Source organism: Neofelis nebulosa, chromosome 6 (genome assembly GCF_028018385.1).
Source record: "Neofelis nebulosa isolate mNeoNeb1 chromosome 6, mNeoNeb1.pri, whole genome shotgun sequence".
Taxonomy (NCBI): domain Eukaryota; kingdom Metazoa; phylum Chordata; class Mammalia; order Carnivora; family Felidae; genus Neofelis; species Neofelis nebulosa.
In genome coordinates, this window is record NC_080787.1 from 81542705 (window position 1) to 81568185 (window position 25481).

Sequence of the window (25481 nt, forward strand, 5' to 3'; positions counted from 1 at the left end):
TTTGTCCAAATTCTATTCACAATCTTGGGTTCTTACATAAATGTTCCAAATTCTTTTAAAATAGCACAACAGGCATAAGCCCAGAACCATGACAGCTTTGTTTCAACAGAGAGTTAAGAGATGGCCTGTTTATGAAATATCTTTACCATGAATTATTCATGTTGGGAAATTAACAATATACTTACTAATTCCGCTGTAATGTCTAACTGTGTTATTTGACCAAGACTTTGAAATTGTCCTGGAAAAGCCAGGAGAGAAGTGAGAAACTGGCAAGGAATATCACCCCATGGTGTCACATAAAAACACTAAATACTCTATTATCATCACTATTATATAATGTGCTTTACACTTTACAAAGCAAATTGATATGTTATCTAAACTGATGATCATGACAACCACGTGAATCAGGTAGCAATACTGAATCATGCTGGAAGTTTGGGAGTACTAGTGCCAATCTTCTGCAATCTAACCAATTGAAAATAATGATAACAATAATCATGATCATACTGATCATAACTAGTACCTAAACAGGACTTATTCATGTGCCAAGTGTGACCTACCTGCCTCTACATGTTAGCTCCATTACTCCTCCAACAATCAGAAGCCACCAAATTGGAATCGAGGCATCTGCTTTATTCAAGTTGGTTGGCAAATTCACTTTCCACCTGGTAAAAAAAATAATGCACTTTTTGTCCCTCTCTCCTGGACTGAAAATAACCAGGGAATGACCACGCTGACCTTTCCACCCAGTGTCATGCTATAAAGCTGGAACAGAGAGAACTGACATGTAGCTGGGACAGGCTTATGTGGTCTGATGGTCTGTGTACTGACAACCTGAGCATGAGAGCTCCAGCCTCTCCTGCACCCTGGCAGGTCTGTGATCTGGGGGAGGGGGTGGGCACAAATGCCAGGCTTTCCCCAATCTCACACTCTCAAGTTTTTTCAGTAGGTGGAAAACTGTTACTGAACATGCTGCTGTTCTCTCCTGGGAAGGAAAGCAGATAACCGCCCCCCGACTATGCCTCCATGGGACACTGCGGGGAAGAAAATGAGTGTTCCAGTCCATCCTGCCCCCAGCATCTCCAACAGCCAAATGAGGGAAACTGAGGACTATGTAGGCCTAGTTTCTTCCTCAAAGGCAAGGAACTGGCAAGCAGCAAAGACCGGTCTTAAGCCCCTAGCACTCTGACCACAGAGTACACATCATATTTACTCTTCACTATACTAGAAACCTTGCACTCTGACAAGTTTGATGAACACTGAGAGGCAAACATTCTAGAAGTCAAACTCTTGAATGCTCTTCTGGAAATGTTTTCATGCCCTAACCAGATACTCTTTTCCCATAATTTCTTGTCAAATGTGCTGAAAACATGTCACTGAAACCATTTCTTTCCAAGCCAAGTTAAGAGATAGAGTAAACAACAAAAAAGGAAAGGAAAAAAAATTGTAATTATAGTTCATCTCACAACGGCATATTTAAAATTTGACTCAATCTGACTGGTGTATTTCCATTACTCTACAAGTACTCATTATATTGTATAACAAGGTAAAACATCTGTTCATAGAGTTACCATTTGTGCCAAAAGCACTAATATTTTGCTTTCCTAAATATCAGACTCAGGAACAGATGTTACTTTATTCTCTTTGTATTTTGTCATCAGTCTTCATTCAACAGGTATCCCAATATGGAACTGTTGTTAGTTTGCTTTCCAGTAAACATATATATATATATATATATATATATATATATATATATATACACACACACATAATTAATATGTGCTGGGTCTTAAAGTGTTTATGTACTGCTTATTAACAAGCTCAAACTGTAGACCATGAATAAATTTGACTGCATTTTGTGAAAAGCAGCTCAGAGTCTTGAACTTCCTAGTGAGAGTAGAATTATATCATCTTCCACCCTGGAAGACAATTTTATATTTTACATACATGTATTTTGTAACCACTACCACTGTTATTTACTATTTGTGCTGTTATGGAAGGGAAGAAAGGTACATCACTTCCTTGCTGTGATTCTTATAAACAATAAAAAAAGTAGCATTAAGGGTCACAATTCTATCAGTTTTCTGATAAGAGCTTCAGTTCATAAGCATGGTGATTGGAAGAATTTGTTTTTCTCTAGGCAGAACTGGAATTGAAATTAGATTGAATCAAGACGATAGTCCTCAATACCTTTGCTGCCATTTAGAAAGATAATTATTAATTTTTTTATTTCTAGGAAAAAAAAAACTTAAGATTTTCAGATATCAATCTAGGCTAGTTGCTAGTGATTTATCATAATCAGTCATAACTCTGGACTGAGTCCGGACACCGCCTCTAAATCCTCCGCCCAGCACTCCAGCATCTAGGACCCATGGGTTGGAGTTTATATGAGGTGAAACTATTTGCCTTTCCTATTACATTTGAAGTACCTCACCTGTGGCAGTTTAAAAAGGAAAAAAAAATAAATATAATCCTATAATATTTACAGAGGTATCAGTGCCCTTTCAAATTCTGATTAGTGCTACTAATCCTTATAGACTCTTTCAACATTTTGCAGGAAAATAGTGAAATCTAATTAACTATATTCTAGAAGGGACTGTGACTGATAATAGCTTAGCAACTAAAAGGGTTCATCAAGTTTAAAAGAAACATAACAAAGCCCCTGTTAAATATTTGAAAAATGGCACCAGTATAACCAAGGAAATGATTTTTTCATTTAATTTAGTTTTAACTTAAAGGAAATGATTTTTTAATTTAATTTAGTTTTAACTTAAACAGTCATGTATGGCTGCCATATTGGGTAGCACAGGTATATAAAATCTTGTTTTACCTTCATAATAACCTTGTGAAGCAGGTCATCTCCACTAAAAAGAGAAAGAAGTACAGAGATATTAAGTGACTCGCCAGCATTACAAAGCTGGAAAATGACCAAATGTATATTTGAATCCAATTCTCTGGAAATCCAAGTTCTCAATTCTTTTGATGGTACCACATCAAGCTCAAGGTAAGTATGAATAAAGAGAGGACAACCCCGCAAAACTAGTGATTGTACACAACCCTCTGAAAGTTCACAAGGGAAGTATAGTACAAAGAACTAACTGTCAAAATATGCTATTTTATCCTACTTATAAGCTAACAAATAAGCGTGCCACAGTTTTATGGAAACCACATAGAAAACAGGAGATTCCTGAGTCAGAGAGTAAGGACTTTACTATAGCAATAGCAGTAGCCAGAGTATTAGCATTTTCTTGTACCAATTTCCCAAGCCCAAATTCACACCGAGTGATGCCAAGAAGGTCAGCTGACTCTCACATACAGTGAGTGCATTACAGGCTGCATACTGAGTTTAGGGAACTCAAATATTTTGTAATGGGCATTAAGCATCCTGCTCATTACTCCAAAGCAGGCATTATCTTTATCATACTAGACAATAAGCATGCCTCCCTTCCCCAATCCCTACCTTTCAAGACTATTCTCTATGCAAATATCCTTGAAATTGATAGTATGGAACAAAGGCAATCTTAAGATTTGCATAAATGTGAGAGACCACACACCACCCATGACAAGTGACAGACTGGGAGAAAACCAGCCAAGGAAAGAGAGACATGGCTAAATATCAACATGAGAGTTAAAGTGAACAGATAAATGTGTATGTTTGATAGAAAGATTATGTGTCCAAAGTAAAAAACAGAAAATTAATGTTGAAACTACAAAATTAAGGTGAAAGTAAATTTGAAAAATAATAGTGCCATATAAATGTCAAGAAACATTGGCATTTTTATGGGGCATCAATAGATGCCCATTTACAAATATAATTTCTCCAAAACTAGAGGCTACTTCACTCTTGGAATTGAATTGTAAATATATGCACATACCCCTCTTCCAGCCACCATAAAATTGTAGCATAAAAATCATAAGACATTAGATCTGAGAGATGGTCAGAAATAATGAAGTCCTGGTAACACAGGGAAACTGAGATCCAAAGGCATAGAGTGTCTTTTTCAGGGCCACACAGCCAACCATCAATAGATCTGAGATGCATTCACAGGAGTCTCTACTCTTGGCCCCTCCATTTCATTATAACGCACTACCTCTTGCTTCTCAGCACGAAGTAGATTGAGCCCCCCACACCCCCCAAAAAAGATACTTGCAAACCTCCCTCTTGTAGAACATGCCCTTGGAACTAGTTGGAGCAGAGCCAAGTGGTCTGAGTTAGCAATGCTTCCCCAGGTGGAAGCCCAGTAGGAAACCTTAGTCCTGCAGATGGCTTAAATGCTCATTCCCTTGAGTCTGCCACAAAGGCACATTGCACTGCAGAAGATTTAAAAGAAAATTGTGTGCACAGCACAGGAACAAGCCCAGATCTTCCCTGAAGAATTGAGTACTTCAGTAATATCATTAAAGCTGGGTCAAAAAAACATCATTTCATTTTTTTTAATATGCTAATTTAACCTCCGGCACCAGCTCACTTAAATGAAAGGCACTTCATAAAGTTCATTTTTATTATTCTCAGCTGAAAAGTAAACAACACTTCTACAGGTGTCCTTCATATTTAAAGGCTTTATTTGCTGGCAATAGAGACTCTCTATTGACTAAAAACCTTATCTATACTTCACAGAGCAGATTGTTTTTCCCCAACACCCTTCAAAGAGGTGTAGCCTGTCCATTCTGGACAAAGGAAAATAGTGTGATAAAAGAGACAATGTATCAACAGCCAACTGAAAGAGCTCTTGATGGCCAATGCTGGAACAATTTAAGCAGCAAAATAATGCAGTATTCAATTAAAAAGTATAAAATAAATATTCATAAGTCTATATTGATAAACAAATAATGTAACTAGGCATCAACAGCACTTTTATAAAGATAATTGTCCCAAAACTAGAGGCTATGGTTTTCTTTGGACTGAGTCATAAATGTACAGACATATAAGTACAAATATAAATTACTGAATAAGTAGAATAAATGGTAGAGGAGAGACAAATCTTCCCCACAGAAGAATTCTAAATCATATATACACATATTCTCCCCTCCAGGAGGTGGCGCTTAATTCCCTACCCTTGAGGGTGAGCTACACTTAGTGACTCACTCCCAAAAATTAGAGCAGGGAAAGGGAAAAACAGTCCCGTTGCTGTGGAGAGTCCTGGAGAGAGCTGCCTTAACCAAGTGATGAAGGTTAACATCACCAGTAATGCCATGTGGATATGATGTACTCTGATGTGAGGTAATGAGAAGGTATTCTTCCCAAATCCCATAACCCCAGTCTAACCATGATAAAGACATCAGACAAACCAAGATCAGGAGACATTCTACAAAATACTTGGCCAGTACTCCTCAAGACCATCCAAGTCATGCAAATCAAACAGAGTGAGAAATTATCACAGACCAGAGGAGACTAGGAAAATGTGACAACTATGATGTGTCCTGCAATGAAACAGAAAGAAGGCATTAATGGAAAAGCTGGTTAAATCCAACTAAGGTCTGGAGTTTAGTTAATAGTGATGAATAATGTTGCTTTCTTAGTTTTGATAAATGTACTCTGTAATGTAAGATGTTAACAATGGGTAAAGCTGGGTGATGGATATACAGGAACTCTGTACTATCTTCACAACTTCTCTATAAATATAAAATTATACCGAAACAAAAAGTTTATGTAAAAAAAAAATAGATGGTACAAATTTATCTCATCATATGCTGTCTGAAGCATGGCAGAATTCTATAGCTAATGCATTGCCCAATCCAAGACGCACATTTTAAAAAAGGTTTGGGGAAGCTGAATGAGTTTAACAGCCAGGGGTGGAGTGGAAACAGCACACTACACAATAAAAGGAAAAGCAATGTCGGGGTCCTGGGTGGCTCAGTCGGTTAAGCATCTGACTTTGGCGCAGGTCACGATCTCGTGATTTTTGAGTTCAAGCCCTGCATGGGGCTCTGCACTGACACTGTGGAGCCTGCTTGGGATTTGCTGTCTCCCTCTCTCTCTCTGCCCCAGTCCCACTCTCTCTCTCTCTGTCTCTCAAAATAAATAAACTTTTTTAAAAAAGGAAAATCAATGTTTGTTCTTCACTGAATAACCTGAGTATTATTTATAATAATTATTTGTAGTAATCTGAGAAACAGAATGTGTTCTGAACATAACAAAAATTGAGGCTCTCCTTTATAGGTCAGCAAAAGTACTAAGGTAAAAGCCCAAACCAGTAAACTAACCAGATTTCAAAGAAACAAAAGTGTGCTAGCTATACAATAGTGTCTATGTTTAATAGCATAAAAGACTCAAATTAAAAACATAAGTTTTAGACAAACCTTCAAATTTGAGAAACTTCTCTAAATTCTCTTTACTCTAGAAGTTATCTAGGATATTATAACAATATCTGAAATTTATATTATCATCTCCAAAATAGTAAAATCATTTTGCCCATAAGTCATAGCCCCTTCCTGCCACCCAGTTCTCTAAATTACTTCCTTTTCCCAAGAAAAAGCCTTTTCCCACACAGGCCATCCTCTGCTTTCAACCTTGAAGGTTTCAGCCCCAACCTAAACTCCACCACACCCCCATCCTCACTCATCACCTAAATCCCTTAGCTTTGTCAAAGAAATCTCAACCATCTCTTCCTTTAGACATCTTTTTGGATTTGTCTTCTAAACAATAATCCCTTCAAAATGACTTTGTAAATGAATGGAAGTGACTTGGTTAAAAAAAGGCATATATCTGCTTTCCACATAAATTTTATAGAGATGGGGAAAACTTCCTTGCTCTTTTTCTCCTCATCTTTTCATATAATTGTGTTTCCAAAAGATACAAGAAAGGCATGAGCATAACCTGTAATACATGTGGTATGAATTTTCTTAAAAACAGTCCTTAAAGTCAAATTCGACTATGAATTCTATGTTAGGGGGACTGACAAATGCATAATATTCTGATCAGTATATATGAGGTTTACATTTTGTTTCATCACTTTTATTGCTGAAGAATACATTTTAAAGGGATGGATTAAATATTCAAAGACACAAACACTAGTAAATACCTTTTAGTTCAATATGAAGATAACAAACCCATTAGTATATCTACATATGAGTATGCTCAGCAAACAGGAGACTGAACAAATGTTTATTGAGTACCTCACGTTACAGGAAATGTGCAAGCACTTTGGCAAATGCTGTCTCATTTCCTTTTTTTCTATAAATATGTGAGGTCGATATAATTATCCTCATTTTTCGGGTTGTAAAACCAAACATCCAGAGATTAAATCACTCAAGGATGTGTTACTTAAGGTAAATAATTAGTTCCTTTAAGTGATAAGCCCCAAAGTATCAGTGACTTAACACAGTAAAATGCTATTTCTCATTTATATCACCATCTAATGCAAGTCAGAAGGAGAAGGGGTTGCATTCTGCCCCACCTCGTCATTCAGAGACACCCCCCTCCCCAGGATACTTCGATCCCATCCACTAGTGGATGGAGATTGAGAGCTAGGATAGTACATTAAAAGTTTTTGTACACCAGGCCTAGAAATGGCACATACCACTTATGCTCACCTTCCATTCCCCAAAAATGATCCCTCTTCTGTTAACAGGGAAAGAATGGATGTTTTCTCCCTAAGGTAGGGAGAAGCTAAAGAAGGATGCTCTCACTACTAATAATCAACATAGTACTGGAAGGTCTAGCTACTTCAAAAAGGCAAGAAAAGCAATACAGATAAGAAAGAACAAAGTGTTCCTATTTGCAAATGACATGATCATCTATGCAGAAAACACCAGAGTCTACCAAAAGAGTCCTATAACTAATAGGTGAGTAAGCAAGATCAAAACACAAAATAAATCACATTTCTGCATCCTAAAAATAAACGTGTCAAACCTGAAATTAAAGAAACAATGCCATTTACAATCCCTCCAGAAAAAACTAGTAAGATGCTTAGGTATAAATTTACCATCACATGCACAGAACTTGGATGCTGAAAATCATAAAGTGCTAAAAAAATCAAACAAAAGGATACTTGATTAAATAGAAAGTAAATACAAAGATGGTAGAATTAAAAACAAGCACATCAATAATTACTATGTGTAAATAATCTAAACATCCTAATTAAAAGGCAGAGAAAGACTGGACAAAAATGCAAGAGGCTATCTATAAGATATCTATATCTTATAGATAGAGGCTATCTATAAGAAACCCACTAAGTATAAAGACATAGATAGGTTAAAAGTAAAAGTATAGAAAAAGATATACCATGCAAACATTAATTAAAAGAAAGCTGGAGTGGCTTTATTAAAATCATACAAAGTAAACATCGGAACATAGAACACTGGGGACAAACAGAGGTATATAATGATATAACGGTCAATTCATCAAGAAGACAGCAATTCTAAATGAGTATATATCTAATAACTTACTTTCAAAATACATGACTCAAAAATTGACCTAGCCAAAAGAGGAGATTAGCATATCTAAAATTATAGTTACAGATTTTAACCCTTCTCTCAACAATTGACAGAAAGTTGACAAAACATTGGCAAAGGTATAAAAAATTTGAACAATTCTGTCAAGCAAATAACATGGAAGAATCACAGAATATACATTCTCTTTAACATACACATAACATCACCACAGAGACTATAAGCTGAGCCATAAAATAAGTCTGAATAAATTTCAAATGACTGAAATCATACAATGTTTTATAAGCCTGAGTATGACGGAATTAAAAGTCAATTTTAAAAGAACATATAAAATCCTTATTTTCGAAGTTAAGAAGTGCACTCCTAAATGTTGCATAAGCCAAATAAGAAACCACGAAGATATTAGAAAATATTTCTGACTAAACAATAATGAAAATACAAATACTAAAATGTATAGGGTGCAGCTAACATAGTGCTTAGAGCAAAATTTATAATTCTAAATGCTTACATTGTTGGTGAAAAAAAGTTTTAAACTAATTTTCTTAGCTTCTACATTAAGAGACTAGAAAAAGAAGAGTGAGTTAAACCAAGGTAAGGAAAGGAAGGAAATAATAAATATAAAGGCTAAAAGTAATTAAAGAATAGATAATAGAGAAAACCAAGTCATTCAGAAGCTGATTCTTTGTAAAGATTAATACAATTGAAAAATCCTTACCTAGATTGATCAAACCAATAGCAAGAATGAAAGAATATCACAAAGATATTACAGGCATTAAAAGAACATGAAAGGTGGGGCGCCTGGGTGGCGCAGTCGGTTAAGCGTCCGACTTCAGCCAGGTCACGATCTCGCGGTCCGTGAGTTCGAGCCCCGCGTCAGGCTCTGGGCTGATGGCTCAGAGCCTGGAGCCTGTTTCCGCTTCTGTGCCTCCCTCTCTCTCTGCCCCTCCCCCGTTCATGCTCTGTCTCTCTCTGTCCCAAAAATAAATAAAAAACGTTGAAAAAAAAAATTTAAAAAAAAAAAAAAAAAAAAAGAACATGAAAGGAATATTATGACTAACCTTATGACTATGAATTTGACAACTAAGATTAAATTCTTTTTTTTTTTTTTTTTTTTAAATTTTTTTTTTTTCAACGTTTTTTATTTATTTTTGGGACAGAGAGAGAGACAGAGCATGAACGGGGGAGGGGCAGAGAGAGAGGGAGACACAGAATCGGAAACAGGCTCCAGGCTCCGAGCCATCAGCCCAGAGCCTGACGCGGGGCTCGAACTCACGGACCGCGAGATCGTGACCTGGCTGAAGTCGGACGCTTAACCGACTGCGCCACCCAGGCGCCCCTAAGATTAAATTCTTAATTAAACTAAGATTAAATGGAAAAATTCCTTAAAGGATATAAGTTACCAAAAGTGACACAAGAATAAACAGAAATCCCACAAAGCCCAATATATGGTGTTTTGGTGTTGCTGTTTATGGGTTTTTTTTATTTGAGTAAAGAATTTGCACTTAAAAATCTCCCACAAGGAAAACTCAAGTTCCAAAGAGATCCACAAGTACATTCCATCAAATATTCACAAAAGAAATGACACTGATATTTCTCAAAACCCTTCAGAAAAATTTTTAAACTCATTTTTTAAAAGACAGCATAGCCTTGATACCAAAACTCACAAATTAATACAAGAAAAGAAATTTTCAGACAAATATCACTCCTTAACATAAATGTAAAACTCCTTAACAAAAAATAGCAAATCAAAGTCAGCAATAGATGTTTTTTAAAAAACAATACATCGAAACTAATTATGATGTTTTTCCAAGACTTGGAAGTTTTTCCAAGACCACAAGATTGTTTTAACATCCAAAAATCAATTACTGTGATTCACCACATTAACAGAATAAAGAAATCACAAAACCATCTCAGTAGTTGAAAAGATACATTTGATTAAATTAAATGCCCACTTATTATAAAAACTATCAGCAATTTAGGAATAGAAGAAAATTTCCTCAAACTAATAAAAGGGATCTAAGAAAAACTTGTAGTTAATATATTAATGATAAATGATGAACATTTCCCCCATGTATATTGGGAAGAAGATAAGAATGTCTGCCCTTACCACTTCTAATCAGCATTTTTTAAAGGACTATTTATTTATTTATTTAGAGACAGCACACAAGCAGGGAAGGGGGCAGAGTGAGAGAGAGAAAGAGAATTTTTTTTTATTTATTTAGTGTTTAATTTACATCCAAGTTAGTTAGCATATGGTGCAACAATGATTTCAGGAGTACATTCCTTAATGTCCCTTATCCATTTATACCATCGCCCCTCCCACAATCCTTCCAGTAACCCTCTGTTTATTCTTTATATTTAAGAGTCTTTTATGTTTTGTCCCCCTCCCTGTTTTATATTCTTTTTACTTCCCTTCCCTTATGTTCATCTGTTTTGTATCTTAAAGTCCTCATATGAGTGAAGTCACATATTTGTCTTGAGAGAAAAAGAATCTTTTTTTTAATTTTTTTTTTTTTACTGTTTATTTATTTTTGAGAGAGAGAGGCCGAGTGTGAGTAAGGGAGGGAGGGCAGAGAGAGAGAGAGGGAGACACAGAATCTGAAACAGGTTCCAGGCTCTGTGCTGTCAGCACAGAGCCCAAATGTGGGGCTCGAACCCACAAACCATGAGATCATGAACCGAGCCAAAGTCAGATGCTTAACGGACTAAGCCACCCAGGCAGCCTGACAGAAAGAGAATCTTAAGCAGGCTCCACACTCAACATACAGCCCAATAGTATGGGGCTCAATCCCAAGACCCTGGAATCATGACCTGAGCCAAAATCTAAAAAGAGTTAGATGCTCAACTGACTGAGCCAAACAGGCACCCCCTATTCAGCATTTCACTGTAGTACTAGTCAGTATAACATGGCAAGACAAAGAAATAAAAGGAATAAAACAGAAGAAATAAAACTGTCTGTTTGCAAATGAAATGATTGTTTTCACAGAAAGATCATAAGAATCTACAAAATATCTACTAGGATTGATAAGAGTATTTAACAAGATCACAGATTGAAAATCAATATCCAGAAATCCACTGTATTTCCCTATGCAAAAAATAAAAATGGAAATTGAAATACAAGTACCATTTACAAAAACATCAAAAATATTATAATGCATAGGGATATTTCTCTTTTTGCTACTTGATTATTAGTTAATAGAAATGCTACCAATTTATACACCCTTAGGTTTATTGCAGCATTATTTATAATAGCCAACATATAGAAGCAACCCAAGTGTCCACTGACACACAAATACATAAAAAGATGTTGCATAGATACAGATAAATAGATAGATAAAGATAGATATAGATACAGATATAGATATACACAATGGAATATTATGCAGCAATAAAAAAGGTTGAGTTTTGTTTTGTTTGCCATTTGTGACAACATGGATAGACCTAGAGGGTATTATGCTAAGTAAAATGAGTCAGACTGAGAAAGACAAATACCATATGATTTCACTCATATGTGGAATCTTAAAAACAAAACAAATGATTAAACAAACAAAAAGGACAATCAGACCTATAATACAGAGAACAAACTGATGATTTCCAAAGGGACGGTGGGTGTGTGGGATAGGTAAAATGGGTGAATGGGTGAGAGATATAAGATTCCAGTTACAAAACGAATAAGTCATAGGAATAAAAGGCACAACATAAGGAATACAGTCAATGATGTTGTAACAGCAGTGTGTAGTGACAAATGATAGCTACACTTGTGGTGAGCATAGCATAACATATAAACTTGTCAAATCACTACACTGTACACCTGAAGCTAATGTAACGTGTGTCAACTATACTCAAATTTAAAAATTAAATAAAAAATACAGGCCTCTCCCTGCCTCTCTCTCTCTCTCTCCCTCGAAAATGAATAAATAAATAAACAAACATTTAAAAAAAAAAGAATAGAGTGACACATACAGTTGACTGATTTTTGACAAAGACACCAAAGCATTTCAATTGGGGAAATAAAGTCTTTCCTACAAAAGTTGCTGAAATAACCAGATACCCATATTGGGAAAAAAGATAAACCTTAACACTTACCTCATATCCAAATGCTAAAATGTATTCAAGATAGATCATGAACTGTTGATTTACAAATTCAGGAATTTCTCAGTTGAAATCTGAAATTGGCCCCTGAATGGAGGGCAAGGAGAGTCTAAGAGACAGACCACTCCAGATTGGTAGGCGGCAGGTTTAATAGGAAAGGAAAATTACACAGGAGGCTTGTCTGCCCATGAGAAGAGTAGACCTCCACACCCATCCTCCAGAATCTTTATATAGAAGCCTTACCTGGGTTCAGTAATGCATTCCATCCAGACAGTCTCATCTACAAATTGTTCTCTCAAGGCTGCATCCTTCAAAACGGTTCCCACTATGGGAATGGGTAGGCTCAGCACACATTCCAAGGATAGGGGAAGGTAGGTGGTGAGATGCCTCTGGTTGTCTGGATCCAGCTTACAGGTCAATCAGTGGTCATGTCCCCTGATGACCTCTTCCCACATGAAAGCTAAAGATTTTAATCTTCTAGAAGAAAATACAGAAAAACATTTTTGTGAACTTGATGTCATTTCTTTGACACAGGAAGCTCTAATCATAAAGAAAAAATAGAGAACTTAGACTTCATCCAAATTAAAATCTTCTCATCAAAAGAGATCATTAAAAAACATAAAAGCAAAGCTAGAGTAGAAGAAAATATTCACAAAACATTCTTCTGACAAAAGACTTGTGTCCAGAATATATAAACATCTCCTAAAACTCTATGTATTGTTTTGTTTGATTTTTACAATGATAGTATTTTCCTGTTATTATGACTATAATAACCTCATAATAATCACATGGCATGTCTCAATCACAATTTACATAAACAAGAAAAAAAACAATGAACTCCACAATCCAGTATCTCCTGGGCACCTTCCTTTGCTCTCACTGAAGAACAAACCGAGAAACTACTATGTACCCCTTTCTTTCCTATAACAGGCCAAGGAGAAGCTTTATGAAGGCTGAGGAAGTGAATTTAAAACAATTAGAGAGATAAAATTAGTAATATGAGGGCAAGCAGCTACTCCCAAAATTTGAAAAAAAAAAAAAAAAAGAAATTAGCACCCATTGAAGATTTTTTTCTTTTTTTATTGAAGTATAGTTGATGTGCTATTCAATATTAGTTTCAGGTATACAACATAGTGATTCAACATTTATATATATTATTAAGTGGTCACCATGGTAAGTCTCATTACCATCTATCACTATACATATTTACTACAATATTATTGACTATATTCCTTAATGCTGCACTTCATATCCCATGACTTACTCATTTTATTATTGGAAGTTTATACCTCTTAATCCCCTGCACCTACTTCGTCCTCCCATTCTCCTCCCCTCTGGCAACCACCAGTTTGTTCTCTGTAGTAGAGTGTGTTTTGTGTTGTTTTGTGTGTTTTATTTCTTAGATCCTACATTAGAGATTTTTAAAATTTAATTATTTGAAGAAATTAGGGCAAAATGAAAATAATCAAAGAAGAGATGAAAGAATATTTATGGTAAATCATAAAGAGTTGTTGAAAACTGGGGTGCCTGGGTGGCTCAGTTGGTTAAGCCTCCCACTTTGGCTCAGGTCATGATCTCATGGTTGGTGGGTTCAAGCCCCACGTCGGGCTCTGTGCTGACAGCTCGGAGCCTGGAGCCTGCTTTGGATTCTTCGTCTCCCTCTCTCTGTCTGCCCCTCCCCCGCCAGCGCTCTGTCTCTGTCTCTCTCTCGAAAACAAATGAACATTAAAAAAAATTTTTTTTGAAAAAGAGTTGTTGAAAACCAAGACTACGTAAGATGGTGAAATTAAAAGTAAGTGTGCTAGGGGCGCCTGGGTGGTTCAGTCGGTTAAGCGTCCGACTTCGGCTCAGGTCATGATCTCACAGTCTGTGAGTTCGAGCCCCACATCAGGCTCTGTGCTGACAGCTCACAGCCTGGAGCCTGCTTCAGATTCTGTGTTTCCATCTCTCTCTGCCCCTCCCCTTCTCATGCTCTGTCTCTGTCTCTCTCAAAAATAAATAAACATTAAAAAATTAAATTAAAAAATAAGTGTGCTAGAGGTACATGGGTGGCTCATTTAGTTGCGCATCCAACTCTTGATTTCAACTCAGGTCATGATCCCAGGGTCATGGGATCAAGTCCTGCATTGGGCTCCAAGCTGAGCATGGAGCTTTCTTAAGATTCTCTCTCTCCTCTGCCCCCTCCCCTCCTCACAGCTCTCTCTCTTGCTCTCTCAAATAAATAAATAAATAAATAAATAAAAATTAATTAATTAAATTTAATCTAAAAATGAGTGTGCTCATGACCTATCCCTGGTGTTCTGCCACTGGGGTAGTATACTAAATCAGAGGCTCTGAAGCATCTCAGTAAATGAAAGCAGTATACCCCGACCCATTTGGTTTACAGTGATTCTCCCTATTTGCAATTTCAATGAAAAACTATTTAAATATGGCTTTGGACTGCACTGGTATTTTCCATGTCATAATCAAAACAGAAACTAAATTTTATAAACCTCCCCCCATTAACTCCTGATAGGATATGTCCATTTTTAGCTGTGATTATTGCAGTTAATTTTCCATCCCAGTGGACTAATGCAAGCTTGGTGTATTGATATTAGTGTTTGGATTGTTCTGCAGCATGTGTTTTGAGTTAAGTGTTACATAGTTCCTCCTCTCCTACTATGTTAAAGGCAAAAGAGACTTAAATTTGGGGGGGGGGGCTATTTAACAAGCATTGTTCTAATTAGAAATCATACTACCTCTAGAAAAAATTTTAAAAAAAGAAAAAAGAAAAAAAAAAAGAAATCATACTACCTCCTAAGGAATTGCTAGTGATAATAAAACCATGTGCTATTTCCTTAACACGGTAAAGGAACCAAGACAATTGAAGTTGGATCATTTCCTGAGTATGGCTATATCTTTTTCCCTTTCATGATCCCCAATGTAATCCCTGAAATTCCTCAGAGAATTCTACCTACCTGGTGCCCCCACCCCACTGACTCCCTGCCTATTCCATCACTGCTTTCCTCCTTCCTCTTTTACATTTCACTCACTCCAGAAATGCTCTCTGCCCCAATATAAAGTATATTGGGTGTAGCAGCAAAGAAAACTGTAAACAGTCCAGTTTAAAAAGACAATCTCTCATCCTAAAAAGAAAACAACCTTGACCCCACATCTCCCCCCATAGCTACCTTATTTCTCTGTTCCCCTTTTCAAAGGCAAAACTCTTGAAATACTTGTTCTTATCCAATCCTCTATTTCCTTCCTTCCCATTCTTTCTTAAAACTACCACATTCAGACTTTCATCTCCACCACTGCACCAAATGGGTCCTGTCAAGGTCATCAGTGTCATCCACATTGCCCAGCCCAATGATCAAGTCCTCGTCACCCACCACCTGTCAGCAGCACTTACACAGCTGATTGCTCTTCATGCACTTTCTTCACTTGGTCTTGGGATTATCTCCATCATCCTCCTCCACCTCAACAGCTGTTCTCTGTTTCACTGGTTCCTCCTTTCCTTCCTGACCTTTGATTAGTGAAAAGCTCCAAGGTGCAGTTCTCAGACTTGTTCAATCTGTAATTGCTCCCATGTCATCCCACCCAGTGATTCGAAAGACTGCGTTCCACATGGTGTTATGGAACAAACTTTAAGATAGATGTTAAATGAAAAAAAAGATAAAAGATGGAAAGCTGGATGTGTGCAGGAATTTGGAGTGACTGACAACACAAGGATACAACACTCAACTCCTATTCTGAAAGGCCTGGGCACAAAATAAACCAGGGAGTCACATTAAAGAGCTGACAATATAGCCTCAACCAGTAATGTTTTTGCTAATTTAACTGGAGGCAGCTAAAAAGATGAATCAGGCATACACCCCACCCTCCAGAATGTATAGTCTTCTGGGGGGGGAATGAAAAATAAATAGAGACAAAATAAGGAAGAAAATGATGTCACTGGAGAAATGACAGGATGTATGGAAGCTCAGATAAATAGACCAGCTTTTAATTTTTTTTAACGTTTATTTATTTACTTTGAGAGAGACAGAGAGAGCAGGGAGGGGCAGAGAGAGAGAGTCAGGGGAGGAATCCCAGTCAGAGTCTCTGCTGTCAGCAGAGCCCAATGCGGGGCTCAAACTCACGAATCCTGAGACCATGACCTGAACTGAAATCAAGGGATAACTGACTGAGTCACCCAGGTGCCCCTAGAGCAGCTTTTAAAAGCTTGATAAAGCTGAATTATTTGATTTTTGTTTTACTTGATACTTTGAAAATAACATTTCCTAATTATCTCTATTATCAAACTAAAACTTCTGAAGTTTTCTGTCTCTTCTCCATGCTACTCTCCAAACTCTCAATCTTCCGATCAGAATGGAAAAGCCTTTTTATTTAGAACTGCTCTCCCAACAAACCTCAAGAACTCAAGAAAAACATAATGTAGGATTAATTTTTGCAGAAAAAAAAAAAGAACTTTCCCTCATTTAAAAAGAAAGGGGTTGGACAGAGAAATAAACACGTGGGACACAGGGGGAAATGTAGTGAGGTTGCCCCAAGCTGATGATGGCTCAGCAACAACCCGGTCTCCCTGATTCCAAAGCCCATATACTTTCAATGCTACAGCCTGTCTTAGATATAAATGTAAGTTTAAACTGATTATAAAAGAAGGGTAAATAACCAGTGGAGACGAAAACATTTAATTTACAAAAAGGAGGGGATTGTTGGCAGAACAAGTCCCATGGAAGAACTAGAGAAACATACGAATTTCAAAAAAGGGTACATCCACAGAAATGCTGTAGAAGCATAATGACAACAGAGAGGCAGAATGAATCTCATTTCACTGCAGAAAAATAAAGACTGTCTTAAAAACAACTGCCCCATTTTTGGTCTTTAGTGAAACCATTTTCTTTTACTTTCCATATCTAAAGGATAGATGGTAACTATCTCCCCATCTCCTTGGGTTTTGCCCAATGGGCAGAAGCAATTAAATCCAGAGCCAGAGAGATCTCACCATGGCTGGAGATTTTTATTCCTGCTCCCTAACTTCCAGTCCCCATTCCACCCGAAGACTCCTACATACTCCACTCTCCATTTTACACATGCCTCACCTGTTCCTGTCCTCATTCTTTGCTAATATCATTGTGCCTGTTAAGCCTAATCCATATCAATCCATGTCCCTTCCCTTCTTAAAACCACAAAAATTTCAGTTTTCTTTGAAGTTTTCCTAGACCGAATCCCACAGAGACAAATTAGAGATTTGATTGGCATTCTGACCAGCAGCCATTGGCTGTGAATATTCCTATGTAGATTTTGATTGTCTTGTTTTCATGAGTATACATTTATATTTGAGGTTACAGTAGTTCCCCCTTATCCCAGGAGATATATTCCAAGACTTCCAGTAAATGCCTGAAATTGCAGGTAGTACCAAATTCTGTATGTACTATGTTTTTTCCTATATTCACGTACCTATGATAAAGTTTAATTTATCAGTTAGGTTTAGTAAAGATTAACAACAATAACTAATAGACAATAGAACAATTATAACAATATACTATAATAACAGTTAATGTGGGGCACCTGGGCGGCTCAGTCGGTTAAGCGTCTGACTTCAGCTCAGGTCATCATCTCACAACTTGCGAGTTCCAGCCCCAAATCGGGCTCTGTGCTGACACCTCCGAACCTGGAGCCCGCTTCAGATTCTGTGTCACGCTCTCTCTCTCTGCCCCTCCCCCACTCGTGCTCTGTCTCTCAAAAATAAATACACATTTTTAAAAAAATTTTTTAGTTATGTGAATATGGTCTCTCAAAATATCTCACTGTGCTGTACTCACCTTTCTTGTGATGATGTGACATAAAATGCCTACGTGATGAGATGAAGTGAGGTGGATGACGCAGCCATTGTGACGTATTGTTAGGCTACTACTGACCTTCTGCTGATTCGTCAGAAAGGATCATTGGCTTGCAGACCGTGGTAACTGAAAGTGCGGAAGCGAAACTACAGATAAGGCGGACTCTTGTACTTTTTTAAAATTCCTTACAATTATGCATTCAATAAATGTCAGTATCTCAGTGATTGCCCAGCTTAATCACAGCTATCCAGGAGACAGACAGATCATAGATGGTAGGTAGGTAGGTTGATCAATTGATCAACTAATAGGTAGATAGATATTAAAAGAACACAAATGTTAACCAAAACTAAACACATTTTTTAATGTACATTTCTTTGACCTTGATGATAATGCTGTTTCACAGTCAATTTACCATATTACTCTGAGAACAATTTGCCATAAACATCAAAGTAGTGTTATATGCTTTTTTTCTCTCTTTTCTCCAAAGAAATGCACAGTGGGATAGTAAAATGTCAGAAATAATTAGACAAAATTGCACAATTCCATTGTGACATTAAAATATCTTTGGAGTTCAAATTTGTTATGGAACTTTAAAACTGGTTTGAAATCTGCTTATTATAAACAATATAATTTTTTCTTTAATGTCCCTGAATTTCTAAAATATGATACAATGTAAATGTATGTTTCCAAATGTAAACAAAAAAAACACCTTTTACATATAAATGTTACATATATATTAATAAATATAAATAAGAAAGTAATTCAGGTGGCAAGATAGACTTTAAAGTTGGTAATGTTTTCATGAGAAAGAGTTTGGGAACTTAACTTTTTAAGAAGTATCTTTTTGGTAGCTACACTTGTGGTTAGCACAGCATAAGGAATAAACTTGTGAATCACTATGTTGTACACCTGAAATTAATGTAACATTGTGTGTCAATTATAATTTTTAAAAGGTATCTTTTGAAGAATAAAAATAAACTTCACACCCAGAGATAAAAAAGGAAATTATATCAAAAATATGTGTAAAGAATTTACGAATACTGAAATATTATAATGTTTTCCAGAGGGAAAAAAATATGATTTTTCACTCATTAACCAGTAGCATACTATTTTCCAGGAACCCTCCATTCAGAAGAAATGCTGTGGTGCTTCCTTTTAGCCCATACAAAATGGAACATAAGAAACTACAAAGCTGAACAAACTACAATCTTCTTATAAATGAGAGGCACTGAAGTCTGAGCAGTTTCCAGCTGAGGGAAAATAACCAACAGCTTCTCCACAGTGTAGATCAAAACAGGGAAAACATGAATATCACTAACTGTACCACAGAAGCCAGTGTGGCTATAAGACCCAAGACCATCACTGAGAAGATGCTCATTTCCATGACTCTGGTGACCATCACCACCCTGACCATGTTGCTGAATTTGGCCGTGATCATGGCCATCTGTACCACCAAGAAGCTCCACCAGCCTGCCAACTACCTGATCTGTTCTCTGGCCGTGACGGACCTCCTGGTGGCAGTGCTCGTCATGCCCCTGAGCATCATGTACATTGCCATGGACAGCTGGAAACTAGGGTACTTCATCTGTGAGGTGTGGCTGAGTGTGGACATGACCTGCTGCACCTGCTCCATCCTCCATCTCTGTGTGATTGCCCTGGACAGGTACTGGGCCATCACCAATGCTATTGAATATGCCAGGAAGAGGACGGCCAAGAGGGCTGGGCTGATGATCCTCACCGTCTGGACCATCTCCATCTTCATCTCCATGCCCCCTCTGTTCTGGAGGAGCCACCGCCAGCTGAGCCCACCCCCTAGTCAGTGCACAATCCAGCATGACCATGTCATCTACACCATTTACTCCACACTTGGGGCATTTTACATCCCCTTGACTTTGATACTTATTCTGTATTACCGTATTTATCATGCAGCCAAGAGCCTCTACCAGAAAAGAGGATCAAGCCGGCACTTAAGCAACAGAAGCACAGATAGCCAAAATTCTTTTGCGAGTTGTAAACTTACACAGACTTTCTGTGTGTCTGATCTCTCCACCTCAGACCCTACCACAGAGTTTGAGAAGATCCACACCTCTATCAGGATCCCTTCCTTCGACAATGATCTAGATCACCCTGGAGAACGGCAGCAAATCTCTAGCACCAGGGAGCGCAAGGCAGCACGAATCCTAGGACTGATTTTGGGTGCATTCATTTTGTCATGGCTGCCATTTTTCATCAAAGAGTTGATTGTAGGTCTGAGCATCTATACAGTGTCCTCTGAAGTGGCTGATTTTTTGACGTGGCTCGGTTATGTTAATTCTCTGATCAACCCTCTGCTCTACACAAGTTTTAATGAAGACTTTAAGCTGGCTTTTAAAAAGCTCATTAAGTGCCGAGAACATACTTAGATTGCAAAAAGCCAAAAAGCATCACTTTTACCAGCCTTGTGAGTGGACAAGGGTAAGGGGTGCAACTTATCAATTTGTGAACATAATTGGTTCAGGAAATTTTGTAAGGTAGTGTGGTCTTTTTGTTTGTTTTGTTCTGTTTTGTCTGAGGTTTGTTATTCGGTGTGCCGTTTTCTACCTCTGGTTTTATTGTGGTACATGATTTCAAATAAACATTATCATATAAAGACAGAAATTTCATAGAAATAATAATAAGGTGAAATAGTAACTACTTTTTTTAGCCATTTCAGTTAATCCTGCAATTAAAGAATGCCAAAATAAATCTTCATTTGCAGAATTTCTTATTACTTATAAATCAAATACCTGATAACTTGCCTTCGTGTGGCATTAAACCTGGGGTCATGCCTCCATATTTGTGCAAATTTTAGTGGGAACTGCATGACTCCATAAAGCATTTCTTAAAAAGTGATGTGCTGCCATCTGCTTGCAGACCTGAACCAAAGTCATTTACTGTGACTACATCCTTTTAGGTGCAAATAGTACAGCTGATGTATCCTTTTTAGTTCATGATTAAATACACTTCCTCATTCTCTAAAGAGAACCTGGAATGAATCCTCTGCTTTCCTGGGTCTTTAACTATGAACATGAAACATAAACAAATACAAAATAACCTAAATATACTTTGGTCCGTGTGTTGCCATATTACCTGGCAGGCACACTGGACTTCCTCCTATTCGGAGAAGTGTCACCTTAAGCCTCGCACACACTCCCTCATGCTGACAGGATTCAGGTGGGAGTACAAGCAGTTTCACAGGGTGGAGTGATCAAATGAAGGAATTTATATTATCTGAAGAACTGTGTTGGAGAATGCTACTCATTAAATTACCAGTGTGCACTTGGAAAAACAAAAGTTGAACATCTGTGCTTACACCCATCAAGGAGATGAGTGTGAAATTGTGACCCCTGGAACCTCTGTGGCTTCCATGCCAGACTGCACCCTGGGGCCAGGAGGCTACAGATGGGACCTGAGGCCACATGTGCCTCTCCTCAGCTGGGGTGACTGCTCTAGTCATGAGGAGGAGCTTACCACTAAGTCACGAGTGATGACAGAAGGGAATGAAAGTTTGTAAATGCTTGTGCACTCTCAAGTCAGTGACTGTTCTACACCTCTGCTCCTCATGTCATCCACAGCTTCTCCTCATCTCTTCACCCTCCAAGGGTCATATCTCTTCTTGGTTTACAGAGAAGACCTGCATTTGCTCCCTCTCCACCTCCATGTTTTAGCCTTAAATCTAAGCTCTCTAACCTTTTCTGTAATCTTGCACCTCTCTCCTTTGCCCCCAACTTCTTTCCCCCATACCTCTCCTCCCTCACTTCCCCCCTCCCTACCTCCCATCCCTTCCTCTCCCCACTCTTCTTGAATCTCACCTTTTCATTTGCTCAAGTCTCTTGGACACTGGTGTACACTTCCTCTGACCCTGCTTCCCACTCAAGCTCCTGCTTCGTCTCTCTCCTGTCTCTCCCACCTGAGCTTCTCCACTCATCAATCCTTCATTCTGCTCCACCTCTCACCTTCCACTGACTTTCACATCCTTTGCCATCTGGGTGTGCCCTTCCTAGCTCTCCTGAAACACATCTCCCAGTAGGCAAATATAGTGGCCTTCCCTCTGTCCTCATCTTCTTCACAATCTGTCATCAGGTAAAACAGTTAAGGGGAGCCTGGGTGGCTCAGTCGGTTAAGCATTAGACTCTTGGTTTCGGCTCAGGTCGTGATCTCAAGTTTCGTGAGGTCGAGCCCCACATCGGGCTCTGCCCTGACAGCACAGAACCTGATTGGAATTCTCTCACTCCCTCTCCCTCTCTCTCCCTCTCTACCCCTCCCCTGCTCGCATGTGCGTGCTCACTCTCTCTCTCTCTCTCAAAACAAATAAATAAACATTAAAAAAAAAAAACAGCTAAGCCTCCCTTTCTTGTTTAAGCCTGTGCTTTCCAGAATAATTTACTCCCCTGTTTCTCCAACCACCTCATTTTTTGTCTCCTTTCCTTTCTCCTGGAGCATTGTCCTCAGCTCTTACCTCCTGTGTCTCCATACTCAATCCTATCCCATCATTTTAACAATGAGGTCCATTCCTATGGCTCTTCAATTTGTGTCTTTAGTTCTGATCTCTGTGTTTCTCAAATTCCAGACCCATGAATTACATCCAGTGAACATCTCCCTATGAACTGTCTGTTGGTTCCTCAAACACAGCTTTTCTAAACTGAACTCAGGATCATTTTCCCACACTCAAACCTTCTCCTCCTTCCACCTTCCCCACCTCAGATAACAGGATTACCATGCTTTTTATCATTCATATTAGATAAATGTGATCCTCTCTCTTTGTGGCTTGTCTCTCACATCCAGATAGTCCTATGTGTTTACCTCTACAGAAATGTTTGAATATGATCCCTTCTTCTCCAATAATTTGGTTTCTTCACCCATTCCAAATCTTCTTATCTGATCTTACCTCTCAAGTCCTTCACCTGTCACTCTGTGGCCACATATCTGCATACCTATCAGATATATCTTCCTATGACAGTGGTCTATCAGAGACATCTTCCTAGGACAGTGGTCTATCAGAGACATCTTCCTAGAACAGTGGTTTTCAGAGGGGCAGTTCCCGACCAGCAGCATTAGCATCAGCCAGGAAGTTGTTAAAAATGCAAAGTCTAGGGCCCCATTGAAGACATACTGAATCAGAAATTCAGAGGTGGGGGGGCATCAACTTCCTCTTATAAGCCCTCCAGGAGATTCTGGTGCACACTAAAGTTTGAGAATCACTATCCCAGAGCATGCCATTAGTTTTTAATTACAGTATTTATAATCCTCTAATATTTCCCTATCAGTTTAAAGATTCTTTTTTAAAAAATGAACATTTAAAATAAAAAATAAATAAGGATTCCTTAGCATAATGTTCAAGGCTCCTTCACTATGTGACCTTAATTTACCTTTCCAGAGTTAGGTCTCACCACTTCTTCTCACCCATCCCATACTCCAGCAAAGTCTGGATATTTTATGTGCTCTCTGAATTTCCTTAACAGTTGATCCCACTGCTTCAGAAACCTGACCCCATGGCTTTCCATTATTTCATCAATTCTTTATCATGCAACTCAAATGCAATCTCTTCTGTAAAGTCTTCCTGAGATCCTTCTTCCTTCTCTGTCACTATGAGAGTCCTCTCCCCCAGCTCTATGTTCCTTAGAACCCCATTTCTGTCACTATTATTATATGCATCCTATCTTATAGTGCATTTGTTTCTGTATTTCTGCTGTCTGCCCTAATATACTGTGAGCTCCTTGAGGGCAGGAACTGTGTCTGTTTCATCTCTGTATCCCTAGGGACTCCTACAGTGTTTTACACACAGTGGGTACTCAATAAATGTCTGTTAATGTGAATGGGATTATATCCCTAGAAGAGAATGTAAATGTGCCATCTTCTCCCAGTGAGAAAACCAAAGTTCTTAATTCCCATGGTGCAATACTGACTTTATTTTTCCCCAAAACTTACCATACAACTTCTCAACTTTGTTCCCAAAAAAATGCTAGAAAAAGCTTCCCTATGGAAAGAAAAAGAATTTCCCATTGAATAAATGAATAGACTTTATTCATTAAGATTCAGTCTAAGCTGCTTTCAAAGAAGAAACCTCCAAATATAGTAGTCCAAACAAGACAGTTTTTTTCTCTTTCATGTGACAGTCAGGAGGTAGGAGCGCAGCCCAGAGTGAGTAGGGGACTCTGCTCCACAACATTATCCAGGGACTCAGTTTTATTCTGTCCTGTGGTTCTGCACCCCCCCCCCCACCACCACCACCCAGGTCTTATTCTCATCTGCATGGCCAGAGCTGACTCACCATCATATCAACATTCCAGTCCATAGGAAAGAAGAGAGAGAAGTAGAGAGGAATTTCCTTTTAAGGAAGTTATGTGGATCATGTAGCTTCTGCTTATACTCCATTGGCAATTATTAGGTCACATGGCCACACCAAGTTGTAAAAGAGAATAGGAGAGTAAATCTCTAGCTGGGCAGCCATGTGCCTTGCTAAAATTGGGGACATTATAATAAGAGGAAGAAAGAGAGAATGACCACAAAGGGACAATGAACAGTCTACCCCAAAGGGATATTGGTTTCTGTACGTACGGCTCATATATTCCAGGCAAGTCAATTGGTTACACAGCTAGTGGTGATCTATGTACAAGGATGTTGAGGTTTAAATCACGGGTTACTTGACTGAAATTGTGCATATGCTGAAAATCCAGTATTTATCATGCCTATATCTCTACTATCTAGAAATTATATGAGCAACCCTCTTGCTTTCCTATCATCAACCACATATCATCATTGAAAATTCTTGGCAATTATAAGCATTTTAAAATGTTAAGAGTCTAAGTAAATAAAAAACAAAAAGAAGATGCATAAGTAATTTTTACTTACTCATTTTTACTAACTCATTTCAATTTACTAGATAAGTCCTAGTTAAATGCAATTCTCTCACACCTATCTTTGCCCTTAGCAAAGAAGAATCTGTATTTATTTCCTAGTATAATCAAACCTGTTGGGGAAAAAAAATCTGCTGTTTGGTTTACTCATTTAACTAATAGTGCTAGCTGGTATTGACCACCATTGCCAGTTTCAATTAAAACTTGAGTGAAGTAATGGTACCTTCTGATATTGTCAGTTTTTCCAGTGTAAACAGCAAATTAAAAGTAAACCCCAGGGGTGATATTTTGAACACTTCCA

General features: G+C 38.0%; 1 protein-coding gene and 1 long non-coding RNA gene across 4 annotated transcripts in view; one reads left to right on the forward strand and one right to left on the reverse strand.

Moving 5' to 3' along the window:
• HTR1E (5-hydroxytryptamine receptor 1E) overlaps window positions 1-25160 on the forward strand; it is a 102885-nt gene extending 77725 nt beyond the window's left edge. The window contains exons 1-2 of one of the 3 annotated variants that reach the window (XM_058734644.1): window positions 18342-18577; window positions 19423-25160. In XM_058734644.1, coding sequence (XP_058590627.1) covers window positions 19610-20707 — 1098 coding nt within the window. In that variant the 5' untranslated portion in view covers window positions 18342-18577; window positions 19423-19609 and the 3' untranslated portion in view covers window positions 20708-25160. Of the gene's footprint in view, window positions 1-18341; window positions 18578-19422 lie in introns of those variants that run through there. The other 2 variants (XM_058734645.1, XM_058734643.1) reach the window with 2 other exon arrangements.
• On the reverse strand, window positions 465-18395 carry LOC131514518 (uncharacterized). Its single transcript, XR_009263108.1, has 3 exons — window positions 18288-18395; window positions 12727-12960; window positions 465-665 (listed from the first exon to the last, which is right to left on the reverse strand). It is a non-coding gene; the product is annotated as an uncharacterized LOC131514518 (long non-coding RNA).
• Window positions 25161-25481: the final 321 nt, after the last annotated feature.